The sequence below is a fragment of the Copadichromis virginalis genome, linkage group LG17 (assembly GCF_057382275.1).
Source record: "Copadichromis virginalis isolate Kocher_CV1m ecotype Utaka linkage group LG17, C_Virginalis_male_GT1.1, whole genome shotgun sequence".
NCBI classification, from domain to species: domain Eukaryota; kingdom Metazoa; phylum Chordata; class Actinopteri; order Cichliformes; family Cichlidae; genus Copadichromis; species Copadichromis virginalis.
Genome location: NC_140634.1, coordinates 15,875,699 through 15,898,231, shown reverse-complemented (window position 1 = coordinate 15,898,231; position 22,533 = coordinate 15,875,699). Strand labels below are relative to the sequence as shown.

Here is a 22,533-nt window from a genome sequence, read left to right as displayed (position 1 = left end):
CATCTGCCCATCACTATTGAGCTCATAAAAGAGGTCAAAGAAACAAAGCTGAACTTAGGCAAAGACTGCAACCTTAACCGACCAAATGACTGCCCAAACATACATAATTGACCTAAACATGAAATGACATACTAGGGTATATATAATGGCTGATCAGACCATTGTGACACATGAGGGGTAACAAACAAAACACAATCATAAATCACAACAATGCAGTACAATCTAGTTTGTTAATAAACTAACCACTAAAGAAGAAAATCAAAAAAACCCCATTAAACCCTAAACTCAAATATTTAATTAAATACAAATACTTTGTTTTTAAGGTAAAGAAAACACACATTCCCCCCTTCAGCAGGAAGTGGTGGTGTGGTCCAATTATCTTCCTTCATATTTAATGGTTTCAAACCCTGGCTACCATCTTTTGTCCAGCAACTCCCAGGGATGATGGCAGGTAAGAAATAAAAAGACAAAAGTTAGTCAGAAAGCAAAGAAATGAAGAAGTATGAATACATAAATAAACTAAATGTGCGCGCTTACAAATAGAACAAATGTATCCAAACCAATCAATGAAGTTATTGGCAACTAAAATGTATTACTATGTTCAAATGAAGAATGAAAATACAAAAGTTACCGACTTTAGAGTGTGGCCATGGGTTTGGCCATCACAGTTTCAAATGCAGGTTTGACAGGTTAGTGAGTGTACACTTATTTGTGAGAGTTTACTCATGTTTGTGTTTGTTAGTGGTTTGATTCCTGGCTCTTCCAGTCTGCATGTCAAGTATCCTTGGGCACGATACTAACCCAAACTGCTCTCCAATGCATCATTGGAGTGTGAATGTGTCTGAACGTAGTACTCAGCACTCAGTTTAGAGAAAGTGATTGGGCGACTGTTGATGTTGCTTTGAGAGTAGAAACGCCGTTATATAAGAATCAGTCCATTCACTGTCCGAACAGTTCCAGCAGCAGTATTAATTGATATATTGTTAATTATAAATTATCAAAATTATTCAATTCAAAATAAATTTGCTGCATTACCTTTGTTGAGACATTTTTAATCTGTGCTAAATATGGTACATGTTGTTATTACATGGCTTGATTAAGGTACACATTAGACTGACATCTGGAGCCACAGCTGAAACTGTTCTGGGCCAGTACAGGACCACCAGTGTGTCTGCAACTGACCTTGCGCTGGCCCACCTCTGGCAAACCTGATCTGGGCCACCAAAAGGCCGTCATTCTTTGCGGTAAGTGGGCCATGTGTAAGCACATTGTGTGGGCCAGATCCGGGCCATACCAATTTTGCTATGTGGGACAGAGTGGAGAAGGCCATTTTTCCCTTTTTTTCTGCCAGTAGCCTTTGGTTATCCAACTTATCACTAGCGCCAGAATGGTTTTTGTGACGTTTGTTTTCAACATCTGTAACTCCTGTAACTTCTGAACCATTTGCTCAGTTGAAAAGATTCCAGCGGTTCCTGAAAGCACCAGCTCTACGCTTTTCTGTGATATTAGGGTCATTACGGTAAATTCAAGTCTCGCAGCAGCCCAACGAAGGCAAAGGTCACTTGAGAGAAGAGAGAGTGAGTGTGATGAAAGGAGAAAACGGACATTTTATCAGGCATTTGTCTGTTTTAAGTTGTTTTTGTTTTGTTTTGTTTTTGCTGTTTGCTGTGTTGTCTTGTTTTATTTGCAGATATTTGGATGTTGCACCCCGCCTAGGATTACTGTAATGACCCTAACATCACTGAAAAAGGATGGAGTTGATGCCTTCAGGAGCAATTGGAATTTTTTAAAATTGTGCCAGTGGTTCAAGAGTCACGATAATTTGACATACAAAGCCAGCACTCCCATCGGGTTTTAATGAGTTAAATCCAGTACTGTGAAAAAACCAGCCTATCCAGTCCAGGAGCTCGTCAACCTGGGGCATGTAATAAGTGTCAAACTCTGAGACTTCATTCACCTTGCAGTAGTCAACACAAAACCGTATAGACGCATCTTTCTTTACCACAAAATCTATTGGGCTACACCACGCACTGTCTGACTCTTATAATATTTATAACATTAGTTTAATTAATATTACTATATTTTTAGCATTTCAGCCAATTCCTTCTGTACAATTTTTCTCTTATGTTCAGGTAACCTGTAGGGTCCTGAACACCTCTGGCCTTCAGCCTCTCTCCATGCTTTTGTCAGGTTGAGGTGAAATATCTCTGTGACTCCTCCCCTGTCCAAAAAATCATCGCACAAAGTGTCCTTGCCACTTGGCGAATAACTTTGAGCTAGAAGAAGGAAGTAATACAAGTACTATGTCTCTCAGTGAAAATTGCCTGAGCCTAGTGACTCTATTGTACAGGTGCTGCTAACATTTCCTCCTGATATAATCTGCTCAATGTGTGCAGCTTTGCTCTCAGGTCCAGAACATATTGAATCTCATGTTTAGGTGTTGATCGATGCTGGCGGCTGCAGCCCGCAATGCGGATGCTCAGCAGTCGGCCTTCTCTTCCTCAGGGCCAGGGTGCAAGCCATAGAAGAAGGGTCAGTCTTCTGGTCCCATCTGCCCCTCCCTGAAGAGGCAGTGATGGTCCTCCATGGAGAGGCCCAGCCTGTCCAACATTGTTCACCCTACATCAGGGCCATCACCTTTTACACTCACTATGTGAGTGCATTTAATTATTTGTTATTATTATAAGTCTTTCTCCCCTCACTCCAACCTGTCATGGCTCGAGGTTTCTTCCTGTTAAAAAGGACTTTTTCCTTCACACTGTCGCCAAAGCTCTTGCTCATAGGCAGTCATATGATTGTTGGGGTTTTCCCTGTTCTCTTTGTATTATTGCAGGGTCTTTACCTTACAATATAAAGCACCTTGATGCAACTGTTGTTGTGATTTGGCCCTATATACATAAAATTTAATTGAAATGAACTGAATGACATGGTTGCTGCTGCAGGGAGGCTGAGGTCCTCCTCTGATAATAATGGCAGCAACCTCAGGACCCATTCTTCAACTGGATTGGAATGGCTAGGGGTCGACCTCTTCCCCCATCCGATGGAGTGTCACTGCCAGGGCAGGGGTTAGTAGAGGGGTGTCGGCGATGAGCCAGACTGAGCGACCAGGTCCTCCAGCACATTTGTCCGGTGCTCAGCCTGGTTCTACAGCCAGACTGTCCAGTCTGCTACATCTGACTGACTGTTTAGATCCTGCCTTTTCCTCTTTTCCAGATAGTGGTGGGTTCTGTTTTATCTACCAGTTCCACTTACAGGTTTCACTAACTGAGTACTCTGCTTTGCCCTCCTATGTTCACACCTGCTCCTCCCATTCCTTATGCTCAGTCATTCTCATTGCCCATTTTCTCAATTATTAAGCCAAAAATAAAGATAAAATGACCTGGTTATGATCGCTCACCAACCTCATATTTTACTGATACTACAGTTTAACCTATCACTGTAATAATGGGCACAAAATTAATAGTCTTATTTTTTTTAAACCAAATTTCTAAATCCAGAATTAATCATATAATTTATGTGCTCTGTGAAACTGCCAAAGCCTGACAGTTCAGCAGTTATTTCCCTTCTTAGCTTCAGGTCCTTTACCAGTATATTACCTTTTTACCTCTCAGAAATCAGACATTTTTGTACCATTGATACTTGGCTTTAACCAGGGCACCGCTGCCCCTTGTGCCCCCCTTAACTGCTCCACACTCTTATTTTGAAACCACAGGAGATCGCGCTTTCACTTTGTAATGGCCAAACGTCAAAACTACCTTCATCAGCCATCAGGTGTGCTAAATCTGTGGTTCGTTTCAAAAAAACCAATTTCTGTAGGTTAGCTTTTCTTAAATCTGTGGCCCATTATCTGTGCTTTTTGTTCTCCTTTAATTCCTGCATGCAGGGATGAATATTATATTATTTATTTATTATTATTATATTATTGTAGACTCACTACGGGTGTCAACAAAAATGTAAAAATAACTTTCGAGTCTTCATACCTTGCCATAATACATTTTCATTATAATGATCTGGTGTTTATAAGTTGTACATTTGACTTCCCGTGTCTGAAAAAGTTGTTGAAATGTACAAATGTAGAACTTTGAATACCTAAAAGGCTTTTTGCCACATGCCGGGGTTTATGAAGTTTCATATCTTATGAAAGGAGAAACAGCTTTTCTGAATCCAGCTGTGAGGATGTCCGGTTGTTTTACTTTAGGTCTGCTGAAGTCAAACTCCAAATACCAGGAGATGGTCTCTGGGCGAATGCACGCAGGGAACCGTAGTGTTTAGGCTGTGCTGAAAACAGCGCTCTGCCCTGCTAGGACTACATTTCCCATCGCGCCGCGCGCTTTTTCTTCCCCCTTTCCTTCCTTCCTGCAGTCTCGGCCCTTCTGCCGTGAAAAGGAGGCTGTGAAGTCTGGGCTGTCCGCCGTCACTGAGCCGATCCTGAACCAGCTCGCAGGTACAGTGGAATGGCAGCAGAGCGCCTGCTGACGGACCGGAGCCCGCGCTCAGCTGTCGTTCCGGGGTCTTGAACAGCTCGCTACCGCCGCTGGAGCCTCGGAGCCTCGGAGCCTGGAGGAGCCGCGGGTGGAGCTGCAGCCTGTCAGGCCGAGCCGAGCCGAGCTGCTGTCATCTCCCGTCCGTTAATGATGCTCAGCAAGCTGCAGAACTGAAGTATCGGCAACCCGAAAGCAGACCAGAGCATTTTTCACTGCTCCCTCCCCCTCAGGTGAGAATCCGGCTGCACACCTGGAGGTTCACCTGCCCCCCCCGAGACACAGCGACTCGCATCGGTTTGGTAGTTGTCCTGTGAGCAGGCTGGACCTGATCAGAGTACAGGTGATCTACCCTGTGACCTGTCATTTCAACGCGACTCCTCCATTTTGATCGGTTAATCAGGTCTTGATGTAACTTGAGGTCCTTGGTGTCTGTCAGCCTTTTGTACAGGCAGGTTTGGGTGGGACTGTGGTGCAACATGACCCTGACTGAAGCACACTTTGTGTGATTTTGGCGCCTGGTCTAAATTTTCCCTGCACATCGCAATGAGCCAGTGCAATGAGTGTCAACACACTGTACAGATTCATACAAATTAAAAGTGTGTGAAGCTGCTTTATGCAAAGCCTGGCAGCAGATAGAGTACTTGAGTTTCTATTGAGGAGGTGGCGTAAATAGACTTCTTACTGAAAGTGCTCCTGATCACAGAAAGTGCTGAACAGCGGGGTCACACCAAACTGAACATCCTGTACAAACAAAACTCATTTTCCAAAAAAAAAGAAATATGAAGAATGACTGCAAAACAACTCCAGAGAGGCAAAACTACAGACGGAGGATGAACCTCAAACCCAAACTTAAAACCACACAGACATGCAATAACAACCATGCAGACACAACACTACACAAAAACACAAAGCAGCCACCAAGGATCTGGGTCCCCTGTGTGGTAGAGGTAGGCCTTTCACGTGTCTGTACCTACGAGCATGTTTGTCTATGGCCCTTCATACCTACAAAACACAGCATCACTGAATGTGACAGGAAACCGAGAAAAACTGCAGTTATTTAGTGAATAGTAATTGTTGATTAGTGTAATATGTGTAAGTATAACTAACATGAGAAAACTTTGATGGGATAACTCGATAGTTAACTGAGTGCTACGGGGCAGTTTAACACAGCCAAGCCTTCTTTCTTTCTCTGCATTAGCTCGACTAACAAAACCTAAAAGCCCAGCCAGCGATAATGGTTATCAGCATCCTTTGTTATCCAGGGCTTTCAGGTCCAGGCTCTGTGCATGCTCACAGAAAACAGGGAAAAGAAAATGTATCTTTTGACTCTTCTTCCTCGGCAGCTGAGCATTGCTTATTCCAATAGGTTTCATCAGCAGACAAACAGGTAATAAAGGTTACAAGAAATATATTAAAATATATAACAATGAGCTGCAACACTGGTGCTGCAAATAAGAGAGAAATGTTTAGGAGGACTGTTAATTTTGTGAACTAAAACTTGCCATGTGTTTTTGTTGACAGCTGCACATTAGAGCTCTGAAACATTGAATGTTAGTGTGTTCACGTCTGACGCTCCTCCATCGCCTATTGTACAGGAGACATGGAAATCACTTTAGTTTATCACCAGATCAGAGCAAAATTAATCTTACTAATTGGAAAGTATTGGCCTACAAATGTAGATGATGACTTTTTTATCCTTAGCCCTGTTGGCTGTAATTCCAGCAGCGTAAAAACCACTAAACATGTATACGTTTGCACATCACTAACTGAATGCATTCAGATTCCAGTGACCGTTTGTGCTGCTGTAACTTCACAGTTGGGCTTCATTTGATGATGTTAGTAAGGCATGGCTATTCCCTACTCTCCAACAGAGAATCGCTGAAAAGATGCTGTAAGTAAAAGAATAAAACTGTGGAGGGCCCGGCTGATTTTAAATCGAAAGTTGGAACATAACCTGCTCATAACCAGGTTTTGTGTTCAGCAGAAGTTGCCATGGTAAAAAGAGACCTCTTGATGACACTAAGAACTCTGACTTTAAACTCCGGACCTGATTCAGCAGACAACACTCCAGTGCACCATAAAATAAACCAGAGGGTTCTTATTCTGCTGCTCATGAATAAAATCAGTTTTGTCCAATCAGCATGTCATTATCCTCATGAAGATTGAAAATCATCTGATGAATTGGAATCGTCATAGATTAGACTTGCTGGAGGAACTCTGCTGTTTCCATTACTTCTGGCTGTATCTGATTAAACCCTTCCCTGACCATTAGGTAGCCACGGGCATACTAGGCAAAGACAAACACAAGACTGCTCAGAGACAAAAGTGAGAGACTTGGCACTCAGAGAATCGTGAAATAGAAATCTTTGGGAATAGCAAATACGAAGCAGAATGCCGTTAATAGATGCAGTGCCTGGTGACTATAATCTAGTCCTACTGACACCATAGTATGTTCCTGTTTTTACAGTGGGGCAAAAAAGTATTTAGTCAGCCACCGATTGTGCAAGTTCCCCCACCTAAAATGATGACAGAGGTCAGTAATTTGCACCAGAGGTACACTTCAACTGTGAGAGACAGAATGTGAAAGAAAAATCCATGAATCCACATGGTAGGATTTGTAAAGAATTTATTCGTAAATCAGGGTGGAAAATAAGTATTTGGTCAATAACAAAAATACAACTCAATACTTTGTAACATAACCTTTGTTGGCAATAACAGAGGTCAAACGTTTACTATAGGTCTTTACCAGGTTTGCACACACAGTAGCTGGTATTTTGGCCCATTCCTCCATGCAGATCTTCTCGAGAGCAGTGATGTTTTGGGGCTGTCGCCGAGCAACACGGACTTTCAACTCCCGCCACAGATTTTCTATGGGGTTGAGGTCTGGAGACTGGCTAGGCCACTCCAGGACTTTCAAATGCTTCTTACGGAGCCATTCCTTTGTTGCCCGGGCGGTGTGTTTTGGATCATTGTCATGTTGGAAGACCCAGCCTCGTTTCATCTTCAAAGTTCTCACTGATGGAAGGAGGTTTTGGCTCAAAATCTCACGATGCATGGCCCCATTCATTCTGTCCTTAACACGGATCAGTCGTCCTGTCCCCTTGGCAGAAAAACAGCCCCATAGCATGATGTTTCCACCCCCATGCTTCACAGTAGGTATGGTGTTCTTGGGATGCAACTCAGTATTCTTCTTCCTCCAAACACGACGAGTTGAGTTTATACCAAAAAGTTCTACTTTGGTTTCATCTGACCACATGACATTCTCCCAATCCTCTGCTGTATCATCCATGTGCTCTCTGGCAAACTTCAGACGGGCCTGGACATGCACTGGCTTCAGCAGCGGAACACGTCTGGCACTGCGGGATTTGATTCCCTGCCGTTGTAGTGTGTTACTGATGGTGACCTTTGTTACTTTGGTCCCAGCTCTCTGCAGGTCATTCACCAGGTCCCCCCGTGTGGTTCTGGGATCTTTGCTCACCGTTCTCATGATCATTTTGACCCCACGGGATGAGATCTTGCGTGGAGCCCCAGATCGAGGGAGATTATCAGTGGTCTTGTATGTCTTCCATTTTCTGATGATTGCTCCCACAGTTGATTTTTTCACACCAAGCTGCTTGCCTATTGTAGATTCACTCTTCCCAGTCTGGTGCAGGTCTACAATACTTTTCCTGGTGTCCTTCGAAAGCTCTTTGGTCTTGGCCATGGCAGAGTTTGGAGTCTGACTGTTTGAGGCTGTGGACAGGTGTCTTTTATACAGATGATGAGTTCAAACAGGTGCCATTCATACAGGTAACGAGTGGGGGACAGAAAAGCTTCTTACAGAAGACGTTACAGGTCTGTGAGAGCCAGAGATTTTCCTTGTTTGAGGTGACCAAATACTTATTTTCCACCCTAATTTACGAATAAATTCTTTACAAATCCTACCATGTGGATTCATGGATTTTTTTTTTCACATTCTGTCTCTCACAGTTGAAGTGTACCTCTGGTGCAAATTACTGACCTCTGTCATCATTTTAAGTGGGGGAACTTGCACAATCGGTGGCTGACTAAATACTTTTTTGCCCCACTGTAAATTAAACCTGTGTCTATGGGAGTTGTCAGAAGGTGGATGGATGAGGCTGTGGAGGCATAGGAAGATGGGTTTTAAAAGTTTGACTGGCTAAAGAATAGAATATGTCCAATTTTGTGAACACACCATCAGACCAGCCAGCACTGTATGCTTTGTGAACAATAAGCCTTTGATCAGTAGTAACCTGAAAGAACAAAGAGACGAAAAGGTCCAGGAACAAAAGAGCTGAGGAGAGTGCCGCACGATCTAAGGGTGAAGCTAAGGATATGCAAGAGCTCGTACGGGAGGAAGCTGGAGACCAAATTCAAGAAGAACAACACAAGGGATGGGTAGAGGGAGGAGGAGCTGAGGTTTAGGTTCTGAGAGATGATGGTTCTCGGCAAGTAGAAGGATTTCAAGTAGGGATGTTCCTGGCGACTGATTTAATAGTCCACTAATGGTGGAAGAAAATTAGACTAACCCATTAGCCTAAAACTAAGAAATACTCGCGTATTAAGGTAGATTTGAGAACCGTTTAATAGAAAATGTCAAACTCTTATAACATTTATATTCTTCAATAATGAATCATGCCTTAAACGTGCAGCACCTCGACACTATGAACCTCTCCTGATTGACTGAACTCCTCACTCTATCGCTAAGGGAAAGCCCATCTACCTTTCGGAGAAAGCCCTTGTCCGCCACTTGTATCTACTATCATTCACAAAAGATGAGACCAAGATTAACAGATTTATGGTATTTCTCCACAACAATGCGCCAACTGGTGACAGATGAGTGCAAACATTTAGGACACAATAATTTACCTTCATTGGGTAATTAACATTTTAACAATTGGATTAAATGACTAATCTGTATCGACCAGTGAGAAGACATTAGCAATTAGTCGGCTAAGTCCCTACTTTGAAGTATTCACTGGGCAGCATGATGGGGTCTGTGCGCTCTACTACAAAGTGAGTGTAACATATCCAGGGTATATTTCCATTTTCTGGATTCACTTACCCTAACATCGGTTGGTGATCAGGTTACACAAAGCTGGTTATGAATTCGATAAGTTAACCCAGAGTTTCCACAGAGACATTACCAAAGCATTAATGGAAGAACTTCTTTGAGCAGTCTTGTTAGAATGGGGCGTAATCGACACTTTGGAGGAAGTGATTGTTGAAGTTACCTCAGAGAAATTAATTGGAGAGGAAAAAAGTCTAATTGAATATCAATGAAAGTAGCTGTAAATAGTAATACATCTATGACATGGTTATTATTGATTTATAATGGTAAAAATTTTATTTGTCAAGAAATTCACAAAGTCATTACAAGTTAAGGTTAAAGCGATTCTTGGCTCAGCAGAGCTCTGGCCCTTTGTCAGCCTGGCTACAGTGCTGAAGAGAAATCTTGGGCTGTTCGTCTTTTCGTCAGTCAGTGATGAATAGTCCGATGTTCTAGCTTTACATGGGGGCTTTTTTTTTATAGAACTGCAAACTTTTTTTCCAGACTAATCATTGATCTTCTAAATTTCTGCCATTTTCTCTCCAACTTATGGGCTATTTACTTTAAGGTGTGCCTTTGAGAGTTACACCAGGGAGTTTAGTACTTCTGATTTGAGGCTTTCTTTTTAGAGGACCTACAGTATGTTGAGTTATACGCAGACAAGGGTGTAACACTATTAACAAGATAATCGACTCTGTAGGGGCAGAGTTTACTTGCTTTCTTTGCACTACTTTGGCACATGACATTGAAAAAGATAACAGTGGAAGAACTTGAACTGAATTATGCACTGCAAATTCCATATGGCTGTAACTTGTTTTTGCTTTTTGCGGATTTGCTTTCCATGATAAGGTAGCATTAGTCACAACACCCCCAATCAGTAATGTCACTGTTTCATTGAAGATTGATGAAAAAAAACATCCTGTTTTATTAATCTGGAATCAGATTAATAAAACGGGGTGTCCTTGATGGTTTCCACGTTACTGGCATGACAAGGAGCTCCCATATTATTAATCTGGAATCATTTGCCAGTTTTAAGCAAAAAGGTCCTGGTGTGGGTCAGCACTGATGTGTTGCTGTGTTTTCAGTGTCCCTGCAGGCTGCAGCATGGAGCGTACCGGCAGCATACAGCTGGACATCCCAGACTTCAGTAACTCTGTTCTTTCTCACCTGAACCAGCTGCGTGTTCAAGGCCGTCTCTGTGACATTGTGGTCAATGTTCAGGGCCAAAGCTTTCGTGCACACAAGGTCGTACTAGCAGCCAGCTCGCCATACTTTCGGGACCACATGTCTCTGAGTCAGATGAGCACTGTGTCACTGACAGTGATCCGTAATCCATCAGTGTTCGAGCAACTGCTGTCCTTTTGCTACACGGGCCGTCTCTGCTTGCAGCTTGCAGACATCATCAGCTACCTGACAGCTGCCAGCTTCCTGCAGATGCAGCACATTATTGACCGCTGCACCCAAATTCTTGAGGGTATCCACCTTAAGATCAGTCTGGCTGACCTGGACGAAGAGTCCAGGGATGAGGAGGGGGCACGGGGCTCCAGGAATAGTAGGACATTGGAGGCTGTGGTGCGAGGAGGGGGTCACAGTGGTCTGCGGCTGCTTGGCCCACGGGGAGGTGCAGAGCCATGTGAAGCAGTCAGTCCAGCAGAAGAGCCACTTAGCCCAGTTCCAGCGGTGGAGCACAGTGGGCTAGAAGGGCCAGGGACCACCAGCGGAAGAGCAGGCAAAGAACCGATACTACGCATCAACCGAGCTGGTCAGTGGTATGTGGAGACCAGCAGTGAACCAGAACGGACCGGCAGCGCTGAGGAGAGCAGCATGGATGGGATCAGGATAAAAACAGAGAGGATGGAGGAATGGATTGGAACAGAAGAGCACCAGGAGGAGGGAGGGCCAGTGGAAGAGGGGGCCACGGTGATGATTGACACATCAGGACGCAGTACACTGGTGACTGGGCCAGTAGGAACGCTGGGGGCCCGTAGTATCCAGCCATCCTCCAGCTTCAGCGAGACAGACAGGTGAGTCATAGCTAAGATATTCCTCCATGGTTCACTGACTGGTCTGCAGACACCTGATGATGATGATTTGTGTGTGGGTTTTGTTCCCCTTTCCTTTTAAATTAACTGATTTTTGATGTCAGGTTTAGTCCCACTGGCAGCGTGGTCGTCCTCACAGAACGTCAGAGAGCAAAGAGCGAGTCTCCTAGCAGGGCAGATGAGTTGCGACAGCCAAACTCACAGGTACAAACACAAACTGTCATAGTTAGTAAGCCAGTAGAGACCAACCTTTTTTTTTTTTTCTTCTTCTTTTACAGACAACTGAAATTATTAAAACACCATGTTTCTTTTCCATGGATAAGAAACATGGAGGAAGTTACCAGGAAAGAGTCAGCAATATGGAGATGTGTCACATTTGTCCCTGTCACTCTCTTTCACCTTTTCTTGCTCTCTTATGTTACGTTTGACACCTTATTGGGAATGTTTTGTTACTCTCGTGGCCAAATGAGGAAGTGCGGTGTTCACACTGAAAGTGAGAGCAATGTGGACTCTTCTAGGGTGGACATAAATCACAGAGAAACACAGTAAAGAAATTTAGATATATGAAGTGAATAATAAATACTTTTTTTAAATTTATATGCATCCTGTTAGTATGTGTTATTTAATTATTAAATACAACTTCACTAAGCTTATATAGTAATATGTAATGATTTACAAAGAAACTGGAAACCCAGTGGCTCGTGGTTACTGGCTTACAAAGTGGTTCTTAAATAGATACAGAGTCTATTTAGTGATTACCAGCCTAGTCATGATAAAGGATCACTAGACTCTTCCTGTAGATATGCAACAACCTAAAGAAAAGCACTGTTTTTTTTCTGAATCCCATAACAACAAAAATTAAAGTAATGTGTGATCATTTTGTACATCATTGAAAAATGGCAAAAAGTCAGTTTTGGTCAAATTTTAACAAATTGTAGTTTTTACTGAGCTGTTTTACAGCTGATCAAAAGTTTAAGACTGCAAAAAACCAGAAAACCCCCTAAAACAGAAATCAACATTCCAAACATGAACTCAGTAATGAGTAGCTCCGCCGTTATTGTTGATCCCTTCAAAAATCTGTTGCGGCATGCTTGATGCAAACGTTTCCATGAGGTGAGTGGGAAGATTTCTCCAAGTGGTGAAGACGGCTGCACAAAGGGCATCTACTGTCTGGAACTGTTGTCCATTTTTGTAAACTTCCCCTGCCATCCATCTCCAAAGGTTCTCAGTTGGATTTAGATCAGGGGAACACGCAGGATGGTCCAACAGAGTGATGTTATTCTCCTGGAAAAAATCCCTTGCATTGTGGGTATTGTGTACTGTAGCATTGTCCTGTTGAAAAACTCAGTCGTTACCACACAGACGAGAGCCCTCAGTCATGAGGGATGCTTTCTGCAACATCTGGACATAGCCAGCGGCCGTTTGATGCCCCTACACCTCCTGAAGCTCTATTGTTCCATTTAAGGAAAAAGCACCCCAGACAGTTATGGTGCCCCCTCCACTGTGGCGCGCAGAAAACATCTCAGGTGGGATCTGCTTGCCATTCCAGTAACATTGGAAACCCTTTGTCTCTCTCCCATTTCTTCTTGTTGCATGTTGAAGCTCTACTTGGAACCTTGTTGAGATCTAACCATGCAAAATATGATTTATTTATTTTTTTGCCATTTTTCAAGTGGTCTTAAACTTTTGATTGGACCTTTCCTGCTGAATCTAACCTTTTAAAGGACTTTTAAAATCTCCTTATTGTGCAGTAATACAAAACAATCAGGGTACATTTAAATCACATATTGAATTAAATTGAGTTGAAAGTCTTTACTGATATACGTTATCATAAAAGATACAACTGTCAGTGTAAATGGAAAAACTGATCCACCCTTTGAGGGCTCGACTCACTAAAAATGAAAGATAAAAAATATCACCACAGGCTTGCGTCATAATGTGGGTTAGTAGTGTGTATGGCCTCATTGTACTCATACGCACTGCTAACAACATCTGGTCTTTATGTTGACGAGATGATTGATGTCCCAAGGAATCTATTATAGTTTGAATTCAGTTTTATTTATATAGCACCAAATCATAACAACAGTTGTTTCAAGGTGCTTTATGTTGTAACATAAAGACACTACAATAATAAGTTTTCACTTTTTTTAAAAGAGAAATCTGTTGGCAGTTTCTTACGGACATTAACATACTCAGGTAACGCAAATTTGACCGACAACAGAGTGTGATGCAGGAGGACAGTTTTGTTCAGGGCATGTTTATCTAAAATGATCTAAAGTCTTATTTGATTCATTCTGTCATGGTGTCCACTATGTTAACGTTTAATTTTGCATTTCATTCTACCCATCAGGGAGAGGAGCATACAACGTTTGATATGGGCGGTTACGAGGACTACTTGAGGGAGCAGGTAGGAGATCGCTGGTTCCGCTACAATCCACGCCTCACCTGCATCTACTGCTGCAAATCCTTCAACCAGAAAGGGAGCCTAGACCGTCACATGCGCCTACATATGGGTATAACACCATTTGTCTGCCGCATCTGTGGGAAGAAGTACACCCGTAAAGACCAGCTGGAGTACCATATCCGCAAGCACACTGGCAACAAACCTTTCCACTGCCACGTTTGTGGGAAGAGCTTCCCCTTCCAGGCCATCCTCAACCAGCATTTCCGCAAGAACCACCCAGGCTGCGCACCCCAGGAAGCCCACAGCGCCTCTCCTGAGACTACCACCGCTTCAGTTACATCCAGGGGTGGTCCCAGTGATGAGGCCTCCCCTAGTCAGGAGGAATCTGAAGGTGGAGGAGGTAATAGTGCTGGAGGGCAATATGGAGAGGGTCCCCAAGCCTCTGTTTCTACAACAGGACCAGACTGACCCCAGTGAAGGAAGGAACATGGGGTGGGGGGTGAGTGGGGCAGCATGATCCTGTTGTAACCAAAGCTAACAGGATGTTAAACCCGCTGAAGTCAAAGGACCCCTCAGAGTCTGAAATGAGATTTATCCGCTTTAAACCGCATCTACCTTCACCTACTAAACCGAACAGATTAAGCTAAAATGAAGAAATTCCACACACTCCAACAACCTCATATGCCACAAAGTTCAGTGGTTCTCGTTTGCCTCCGTCTAGTTTATGTTACAGATTTCTACTTTTATATTTACAGGTATTACTGGTCCACAATACAGCATCACAACAGTATGTCTGGTGGAGACTTTGCCAAACTACTCAGTGCCAGTTAAACAATTCAAATCCCTCATATTTGCCTTGAGACAATCTGGAGCCGTTGGATGATGATGATAATAATAATAGTAGTAGTAATAATAATCTTATGCGTTCTATAAGTGCCATAATGGCGTTAAAAGATATAGTTGCACAAAAAAGTTCAATGAGAAACTTAAAACTATTTAGCTGACGGTGCATCCCAGTGTGATTGGAGTTACTGGTCTTTCCCCATTTTCCTGCATTTGGCACGATTCAGGATAGATAAAGTTATTACACTACACACTTTGACACTACGTACATACCTCACTGTACAGCACAAAAAACTGCAGGCACAATCTTCTGTTTCACAATATGACCATCCATCAAAAATTGTAAAATGTATTGCGAGACGGTAGAAAGACGATGTAAGTGGACTGGTTCTCATGTAGCGCTTTTCTACTCTGAGCACTCAAAGCGTTTTATACGACTTGCCTCATCCACGAATTCACACAAACACTTTGCTGTGTGCTTTCTATCTAACAGTCACACACATTTGAGCGACTTGGGGTTAATATCTTGCCCGTGGATATTTGGATTGGAGATTAGAGCAGCCATGGCTCGAACCACCGACCTTCCATTTAGAGGGTGACTTGCTCTACCTCTGAAGTCATAGCCACCCGTGTGTGCCCAATGGAAGAATTTGCAGGTGTAGATGAATATATACTTGGCCGATAAAAATCTGCAAATGTTTAATGTTATTATTTTTGATCGAGAATAGTCAAAAACCCAAATACCTGCATTTTAAAAGAGAGAAGATTTGCCTTCGTCACTGTGAACTAAATTTTTCTTTGGGGAGTATTTTGGGGTTTTGAACTGCTGTATACAAAGTTTTTAACTATTAGTGCATCTCACAAAAATAGAATATGGAGAAAAAGTGTGGCTCTGCTAAGATCCTATTGAAGCTGCTCTGCCAACTTCGTGTGGATTTTTGGATCAGGTTTTCACATCTTCCTCGAAAATACTCCATAGAGTCTCTGTGGGGTTTAGGTCATGTGATTTGGCTTGACAATTAAGTAGAGTAATAGCGTTGTTGGCAACCATGTGGTAGTAGTGGTGGAACTGTAGTCAGGTCAGTCCTGTTGGCAAAGGAAATTTGCACCGGCATCGCTAGATAGAAACATGAACTCTGTTAATGCAGCCGTCTTCCTGGAAGTTTATCCTTTGACATATAAAAACTCTCCACTCAGCCGGCCTTTTCAGCAGTGACCATCTGTGGCTTACCCTCCTTGTGGTGGATATTAATGATCGTCATGTGGAGAGCCGTCAGGTCAGCAGTCTTCCCCATGACTGTGATTGTGTACTGAGACAGATACTGTGGTTTGAATAGAAATTTTCTAAAATGATAAAGACCTCAGTGCAGTATCTCGGACAGTTTGAAATACTCCATTTCTAATTTTCTTGAGCTATAAGCAAACTTCAAAAATGCTTGAAAATATTGACTTTGTGTGTAATTAATATAGAATATATGAAAATCACCATTGTGAATGAAATTGCCAAAATAATCACTTTTTCACTGTAATTTTTGGAGATGCAGTAGTATATCCCATTGCCTTCGAATGCAACATAGGTCATGTGACTTATTTGTGTCACATGAAAACTATTACATGCTTTCATGTGACCCTGTGATAAAGTCACAAGTTTGTATGTATGTATGCACAAGTATGGCCCTGAGAATCGAATGCGGACGGCTCCATCAGCCTTCCGCTTCTCTGGATGTACACGGGATGTGTCGTAGAACAAATATTGAGAGGCATTCTCACGCTTCATGCAGGCAAAATGGATGGAAAAAGGTCTGTGGGGACTCCAGTCACACTGGGTTAATGAATTTGGCGCATGAATTGAATAGAACTTCCTTACAATAGTGTTTTTACTGTGGCAGTTGAACTCAGCTTCTACAGCAGGTTTTAGATCACACTTGACCACCAACAAACTCACAGCAGGAAAACTGGACATGGTCCAGCCTCAGATAAGCTACACAGCTCAATTACCTCTCATCACTACGCAATACAGCTGCAGCACAGCACCACCAGGAAGCGCTCTGCTCCACTCCCACAGAGATCTCAGTCACTTTTCTCAGATATTTTTATAAACAAACATGTATTTATTGTTTTTCTTCAGTTTTCTTGGACACTTTCTTGCTCTGACAACGGGTGTGATGGAAGACAGCTTGTTGTTTGAGGAGAACAAGATATTGGGAAGACCCGATCAGTATCTTGTGTGACAGTTAGTGACGCATTTAATCTACTGCACTTACCAACAAGCCTGAGGGAAAAAAATCAGACTGAAACTAACAGTGAAGAACAGGTGAAGCACAGGCATTCAAGACACCGACACAGTAGAAAGGTCTGCTGAAGTGACTCCAATTATAGTCAGCACACCGGTCTAATCAAAATTTATTGCCATCGCTACTGTAAACACAGTGTACAGAGAGACGAGACAACATGGCTCCAACAGCTGTAGTGCAACAAAAAACTACAAACATGACTCGTAGATTAAAAAACAATATAAATGGGGAGAAAGCCTTATATATAAGGGGGCCAGACCCCACTGACATAGCTAAAAACATGCATTATTATAAAAAAAAAAAAACTCACCATAAAGTGTCAGGAAAAGGGAAATGATCTCTTCGGGTCTCCTTTGGGAATACCTCGCCTTAGAACAGGGGTGGGAAACTCCAGGCCTCGAGGGCCGGTGTCCTGCAGGTTTTAGATGTGTCCTTGATCCAACACAGCTGATTCAAATGGCTAAATTACCTCCTCAACATGTCTTGAAGTTTGTTTGTTTTTTACCGGATAGTAAAGATCATAAAATAATACATTAATATGCTTGCCTTATTTAACCTATTAAAAATATTAGTTTTGTGAGAGTTCAAAAATCCTTCTGTAACTTGTTGAGCACCACAGCACTGCCACAGATGACCTCACCTTCACTCCTGATGTCACAGACATGAAACTGTGACATTTCAGACACTGTTGAGGATAAATGTCTAAACATTCAGAAATGGAGTCTTCACCTAAAAAGGTAGACCACAAAATATATACATTTGATACATAAACAGAACACACGTTACCCGACCTTGGCTTCGTTTTTGTGTACGGAGTGCAGTAGAGGTAATGCGTCACTGACAATAGATGGTTCTGATCTGGATGAACGTTGATTGGATATTGACAAGCCAAACCCTGATAGACCAGATGGATGTAGTGGCCAGGCCATGGAGCTGAACTTCAGAAGCCTCCTGTGATCAGAGTTGACCTGTTGGCGGGCGGGAGCAGGTCGGACTATCTGGCAACCAAAGGAAAGATGGCGTGGCCGTGTGGGCCCCTCAAAACGCCAAAACAACTAAACCTCTTATCAATGAGGGAGAACGAGAAGGTCACAAAGTTTTTGTAACAAGAGAACAATAACAAATCTACACACATTATAAGACAAATGTATTTAAACTACTAAGATGTTTTTGTTTTGTTTTTTAAATATGATTAATGTAAACAAGCTAGGAGTAGGCAGGTAGCACACAGATGGACTGTTACTGTTTTCTTCTACAGAGCTGTGAAACAGATTCTCAGTGGATGGTCAATTTTTTTATGCAAGTGAAGCCAGCGGCTCTGTCCTCAATCGAGTGATTGGAGATTTTGTCCCAGATGCCACTGCAGCCACTGCTGCTAGGCTCACACTTCAGGCTAACCAGGATATCAGGTATACAAACTCTTTTCTTTTATTCAAAGAATTGGATGTTTACCTTTCCCACGTAGCAGTATGCTAACAGCTAAACCTCAGTGCAGTATGCACGCTGCAGAAATAAAACTTACCTGTAAACAAAAAAAAAAGCAGCAGGGAAGGCATCCTCATGAGTCGCCGTAGAGGTCGGCAAAACCAAGACTGGGAAATATGAAACAGAAATGAGCATGGTGACCTCAAGACCTCTTTCCACAGACTGTGTGGATGTCTCCCACAGTCTGGGTCGGTGTTTAAGTATGTGGTGATCTTGCCTCTAACAGATGTTTAAGTTTTGTCTGCTGTGTTGGGCTGGAACGTGACTTTGAGCAGGTGTTTTGAGAGAAATCGACTTTTAGAAGCAACCAAAAGGGGCTGAATACAATGACTCGTGCAGGAAATATTGCATAAAATTAAGCAAACATTATTCAATTAAGTTCCATTCAACAGTCACCCCAAGGTGCTGTGTATTGTACCCTACAGAATAACGGGGAAAAGCACATTTATAGAATATTTCATGTTCCATAAAGTGACAATCAAATGATTTTAGCTGCTAATTAATAATCAAATTCTTTGAACAAATTCCCCTAAATGGACATTACTTTTGGAAGGTATTTAGTATTTCAACATGGCTCCATCACATTCAAATCAGGAGCTGATTAAAAACTTTTTAAAACCTGCCGTGATTATACAGATTAAACAGTGCAACGTGCTGGGAGGTATGTGACATGACAAAGAGCAGCTCAAGTCATTTGCCTGAACCCGCATCTAGCAGCAGCCAACACGTGACTTTACAGTACATTTGTGTATTCGTGTTATTTCCTGCATCATTTTTTCAGGTCAAATGTATCCATTTTATTGTAGTCTTAACATGTTATGTTAGCAAAATAATGTTCGTCTCAATTTCAATTCAGTTTATACAGCACCGAATCGCAACAACAGTCTCCTCAAGGCGCTTTATATTGTGAGGTAGACCCAACAGTAATCCATACTCAGTAGGTATTATAGCAGTTGAGGACTTTTAAGTGTGGAACTCTTTAGTTTTGTTGATATAAGGCTAAAAAGAAGACGTTGGCAATTACCTGCTATTTCTTCTTGTGTTTAAACGTGAATTACAAATCCACAGGTACAGGGCTTTCCTGCTGCAGAGTGGGCCTTTTCAGGGTAACAACTAGACATAGGATAGACTGTTTCAGCATTGTATTGCTGTTTCTGGCCATTGACCAACAAAAATGCCTTTTATTTCTGAGAAACCCCACCCAAAAGAAAAAAAAAACTAAAAGAAATGGGTGTGCCACCATTTTCGTAAAATCCCAGATGCATATACTTGTTTTATCATATATAAAGTCCAGTACCAGAAAGCGTAGCCCGAAACACTTTTTCACCTTCAATAATATTTTCTGCACAGGTCAGGATTCAGCCCCTCTATTGATTCAATTACCGACATCATGTAGACGATTTAAGACCTGAGCGTTTCTTCATGTGTTTCATAAGAAGTCCGGTTCATTTTGGTTCACTTTGTGTTTTACATTTATCAGGAATTATCCAATGTATAGAAATTTTTTTAGAGCAGTGATCATGAGAAGTACTTCAAAGAGACATTTCTGACAAAGAACAAAAGATTCAAGTTGCACATGTTGACCTGTTCCAGCATTAAGACATTAACTTGGGGTTTCCAACCACCGTAGATCCAGGAACAAACAGATTGGCCTTCTTTTTTGTGTTTCACGTTCTGTTTCTGCTTCCTCCTCTTTGCCCTGAGTTGAAGGAAAGCAGGGAAGACTTCATGTTTTCACTGAGCAATACATCATTTCAAGTTATTGCTGGTAACAAGCTGCTCCCTTCTGGTTCAGTGTGGTCCTACTTGAGAAATCTACAGCAGGAAAAGTTGGCTTAGAGCTGCATTCAGAAACAACTGCATTTCAAACTTGATCATAAGAGAATCGCTCAACCAAGTCTTTCTCTGCTCAAACAGTTTGCCTATAAGGCACCAACAACAAGCCAATCTTCATGAATCTGTCCAGTGGAAATAGATGCGACAGATTTCAGTCTATATTCAAATTATCATTCTGTTGTACATCAGACTTGTATAGTTATACGCAAAAATATTAAGAAACACTTGGTAAAGCAAGCAAATGTGTCTCAATTCACCCAAAATGGGTTGTGAAGTGTAGCGAACACTGAACTGTAAGAGGGAAGGTGCTCAACTGAACCAACCTCGGTGAAATGGCCTCGCCTAGCATTCTTAAATGTTGTTCACTCGTTAGTTTTTGAAGTAAACTGGCCTGTATCTGCTGTTTGCCCAATCCCTTGGAGTCACAAACAGTCTCTGTCATTATGCTCAACAACACGAGCGACGCAGTAATGAGTCAGACATGAGTAAATGTTAAGGCTCATCGCAGTGTTCACCGTTACTTCAGCTACGTTTGCTTTAAACACAGACGGCCCAAATCAGACTTTTCCTCCTCAGTGATTTCTCATGTCCTGATCCGCTTTCATCCTCAAACTGTGAAAAACAGCAGAACCTCCTCATGATCCTCACGTCTTTGAGTCAGTCAAGGTTCCAGCTCATTTGCTTTATTCAGAATGCTAAAGTTTAATTCTCTTGTAATAGGTGCAGTCTAAATTTTCTTTTTCCTACCTGGATAAATCCAGTGTTTAGCACATGAATATCCAGTAACATTGACAACAACATGCCTAACCATGAATCTGATCATTTAACTATATTCACGTAATAACTCTTTAATGTTGATTCCTCAGAGTATATCCTAATATATCAATGCAGAAAATAAGTCAAAGTAAACAAATTTTAGATAGTAAATTAACTTTTAATACTGTACTTTTTTTTTCTTGAAGAGGAAGTACTTAAGTTCTGTAGTAGATGAACCTGAAAGGTTTTATGTGAACATCTTTTATGTTGCATGTCTATTGCTAAATCATGTTGGTGGAGGGTGTGGGAGGGTGGGGGGATGTGAGGCCAAAGGTCAGTTAGTTTAGATAAATGTGAAGATGCTTACTTTCACTATGACCACTAGATCACTCACAGGTTGCATCTCCTTCAAAGGAAATAAAGCACTTTAAGTGACAAATGCCACCGACTCGCCTCTGTCTCCAGCAGCATTTACAAACGTGCGCGTGTGAACGTGACACACACATCTGGAATTCAGCACTACTCTCTCACCTGTTTTCCATGAACATGTTTAGAAGTGCCTCAAACTGAATACTGCAACTACTCCTACTACTACTAAAAATAAAAAAAATGTATAAAAATAAAAAAAAGTTTGTTGTTATTGCAGCAAAACGCTCAGAATTAAAGTATTTTAATGCGTTAAGATTTTCTGCTCTTTAATATTTTAAGTTATTGGATGTAAATCCTCTCGTTTCTTGGCACTCTGTCAGGTGTGGATGGGTTTTTTTTTTTCCAGTCCTTGTGGAGAATCTGGATGGTTTTCAGTAAGCTGAGTTCGGGCTGACAGGGCAGATGCTTCTTGTCCTTCATGTGGTCTCTTTTCATGTTCAGTTCTTTTTCATCTGAAGCCACGGTGAGTATCTCAAGGCAGAGATATTCAACAACACTGTTATTTCATTTGTTTTGCATTTATTTACTTAAATCATTTACTGTGGAAACACTTTTGAAAGCTGCATCTTTTCTAAGTCACCCTGATCGCTGATTTGAGACCGGGAAGAGGAGACATGAACCCATCGTCAGGGGTGATCAGCTAGTGGATTCCCGGCGCCGGTCCCAAGCTTGGATAAATCTAACTGCTGTGACGTGTTGTTGGGAAATGAGGGAGAAGCACCAAGGCACCATACACCAGCGGGCTGGCCTGGGAACGCCTTGGTGTTCCCCCGGACAAGCTGGAGGAAGTGGCTGATGAGAGGGAGGACTGTGCTTCTCTGCTTAGGCTGCTGCCACCGCAGATGGATGGATGGAATTAAATGAAATGAAGTTAAAGTACAGAACAAACGTCTAAAACTTTGGCTAAAAA

General features: G+C 42.1%; 1 protein-coding gene across 1 annotated transcript; it reads left to right on the top strand.

Moving 5' to 3' along the window:
• Positions 1-4,354: 4,354 nt before the first annotated feature.
• zbtb37 (zinc finger and BTB domain containing 37) lies at positions 4,355-22,520 on the top strand. The gene is made up of 4 exons (XM_085437798.1): positions 4,355-4,714; positions 10,620-11,558; positions 11,681-11,780; positions 13,927-22,520. The coding sequence occupies exons 2-4, from the start codon at positions 10,639-10,641 to the stop codon at positions 14,446-14,448; spliced, it is 1,542 nt and encodes a 513-aa protein (XP_085293924.1). The 5' UTR covers positions 4,355-4,714; positions 10,620-10,638; the 3' UTR covers positions 14,449-22,520.
• Positions 22,521-22,533: the final 13 nt, after the last annotated feature.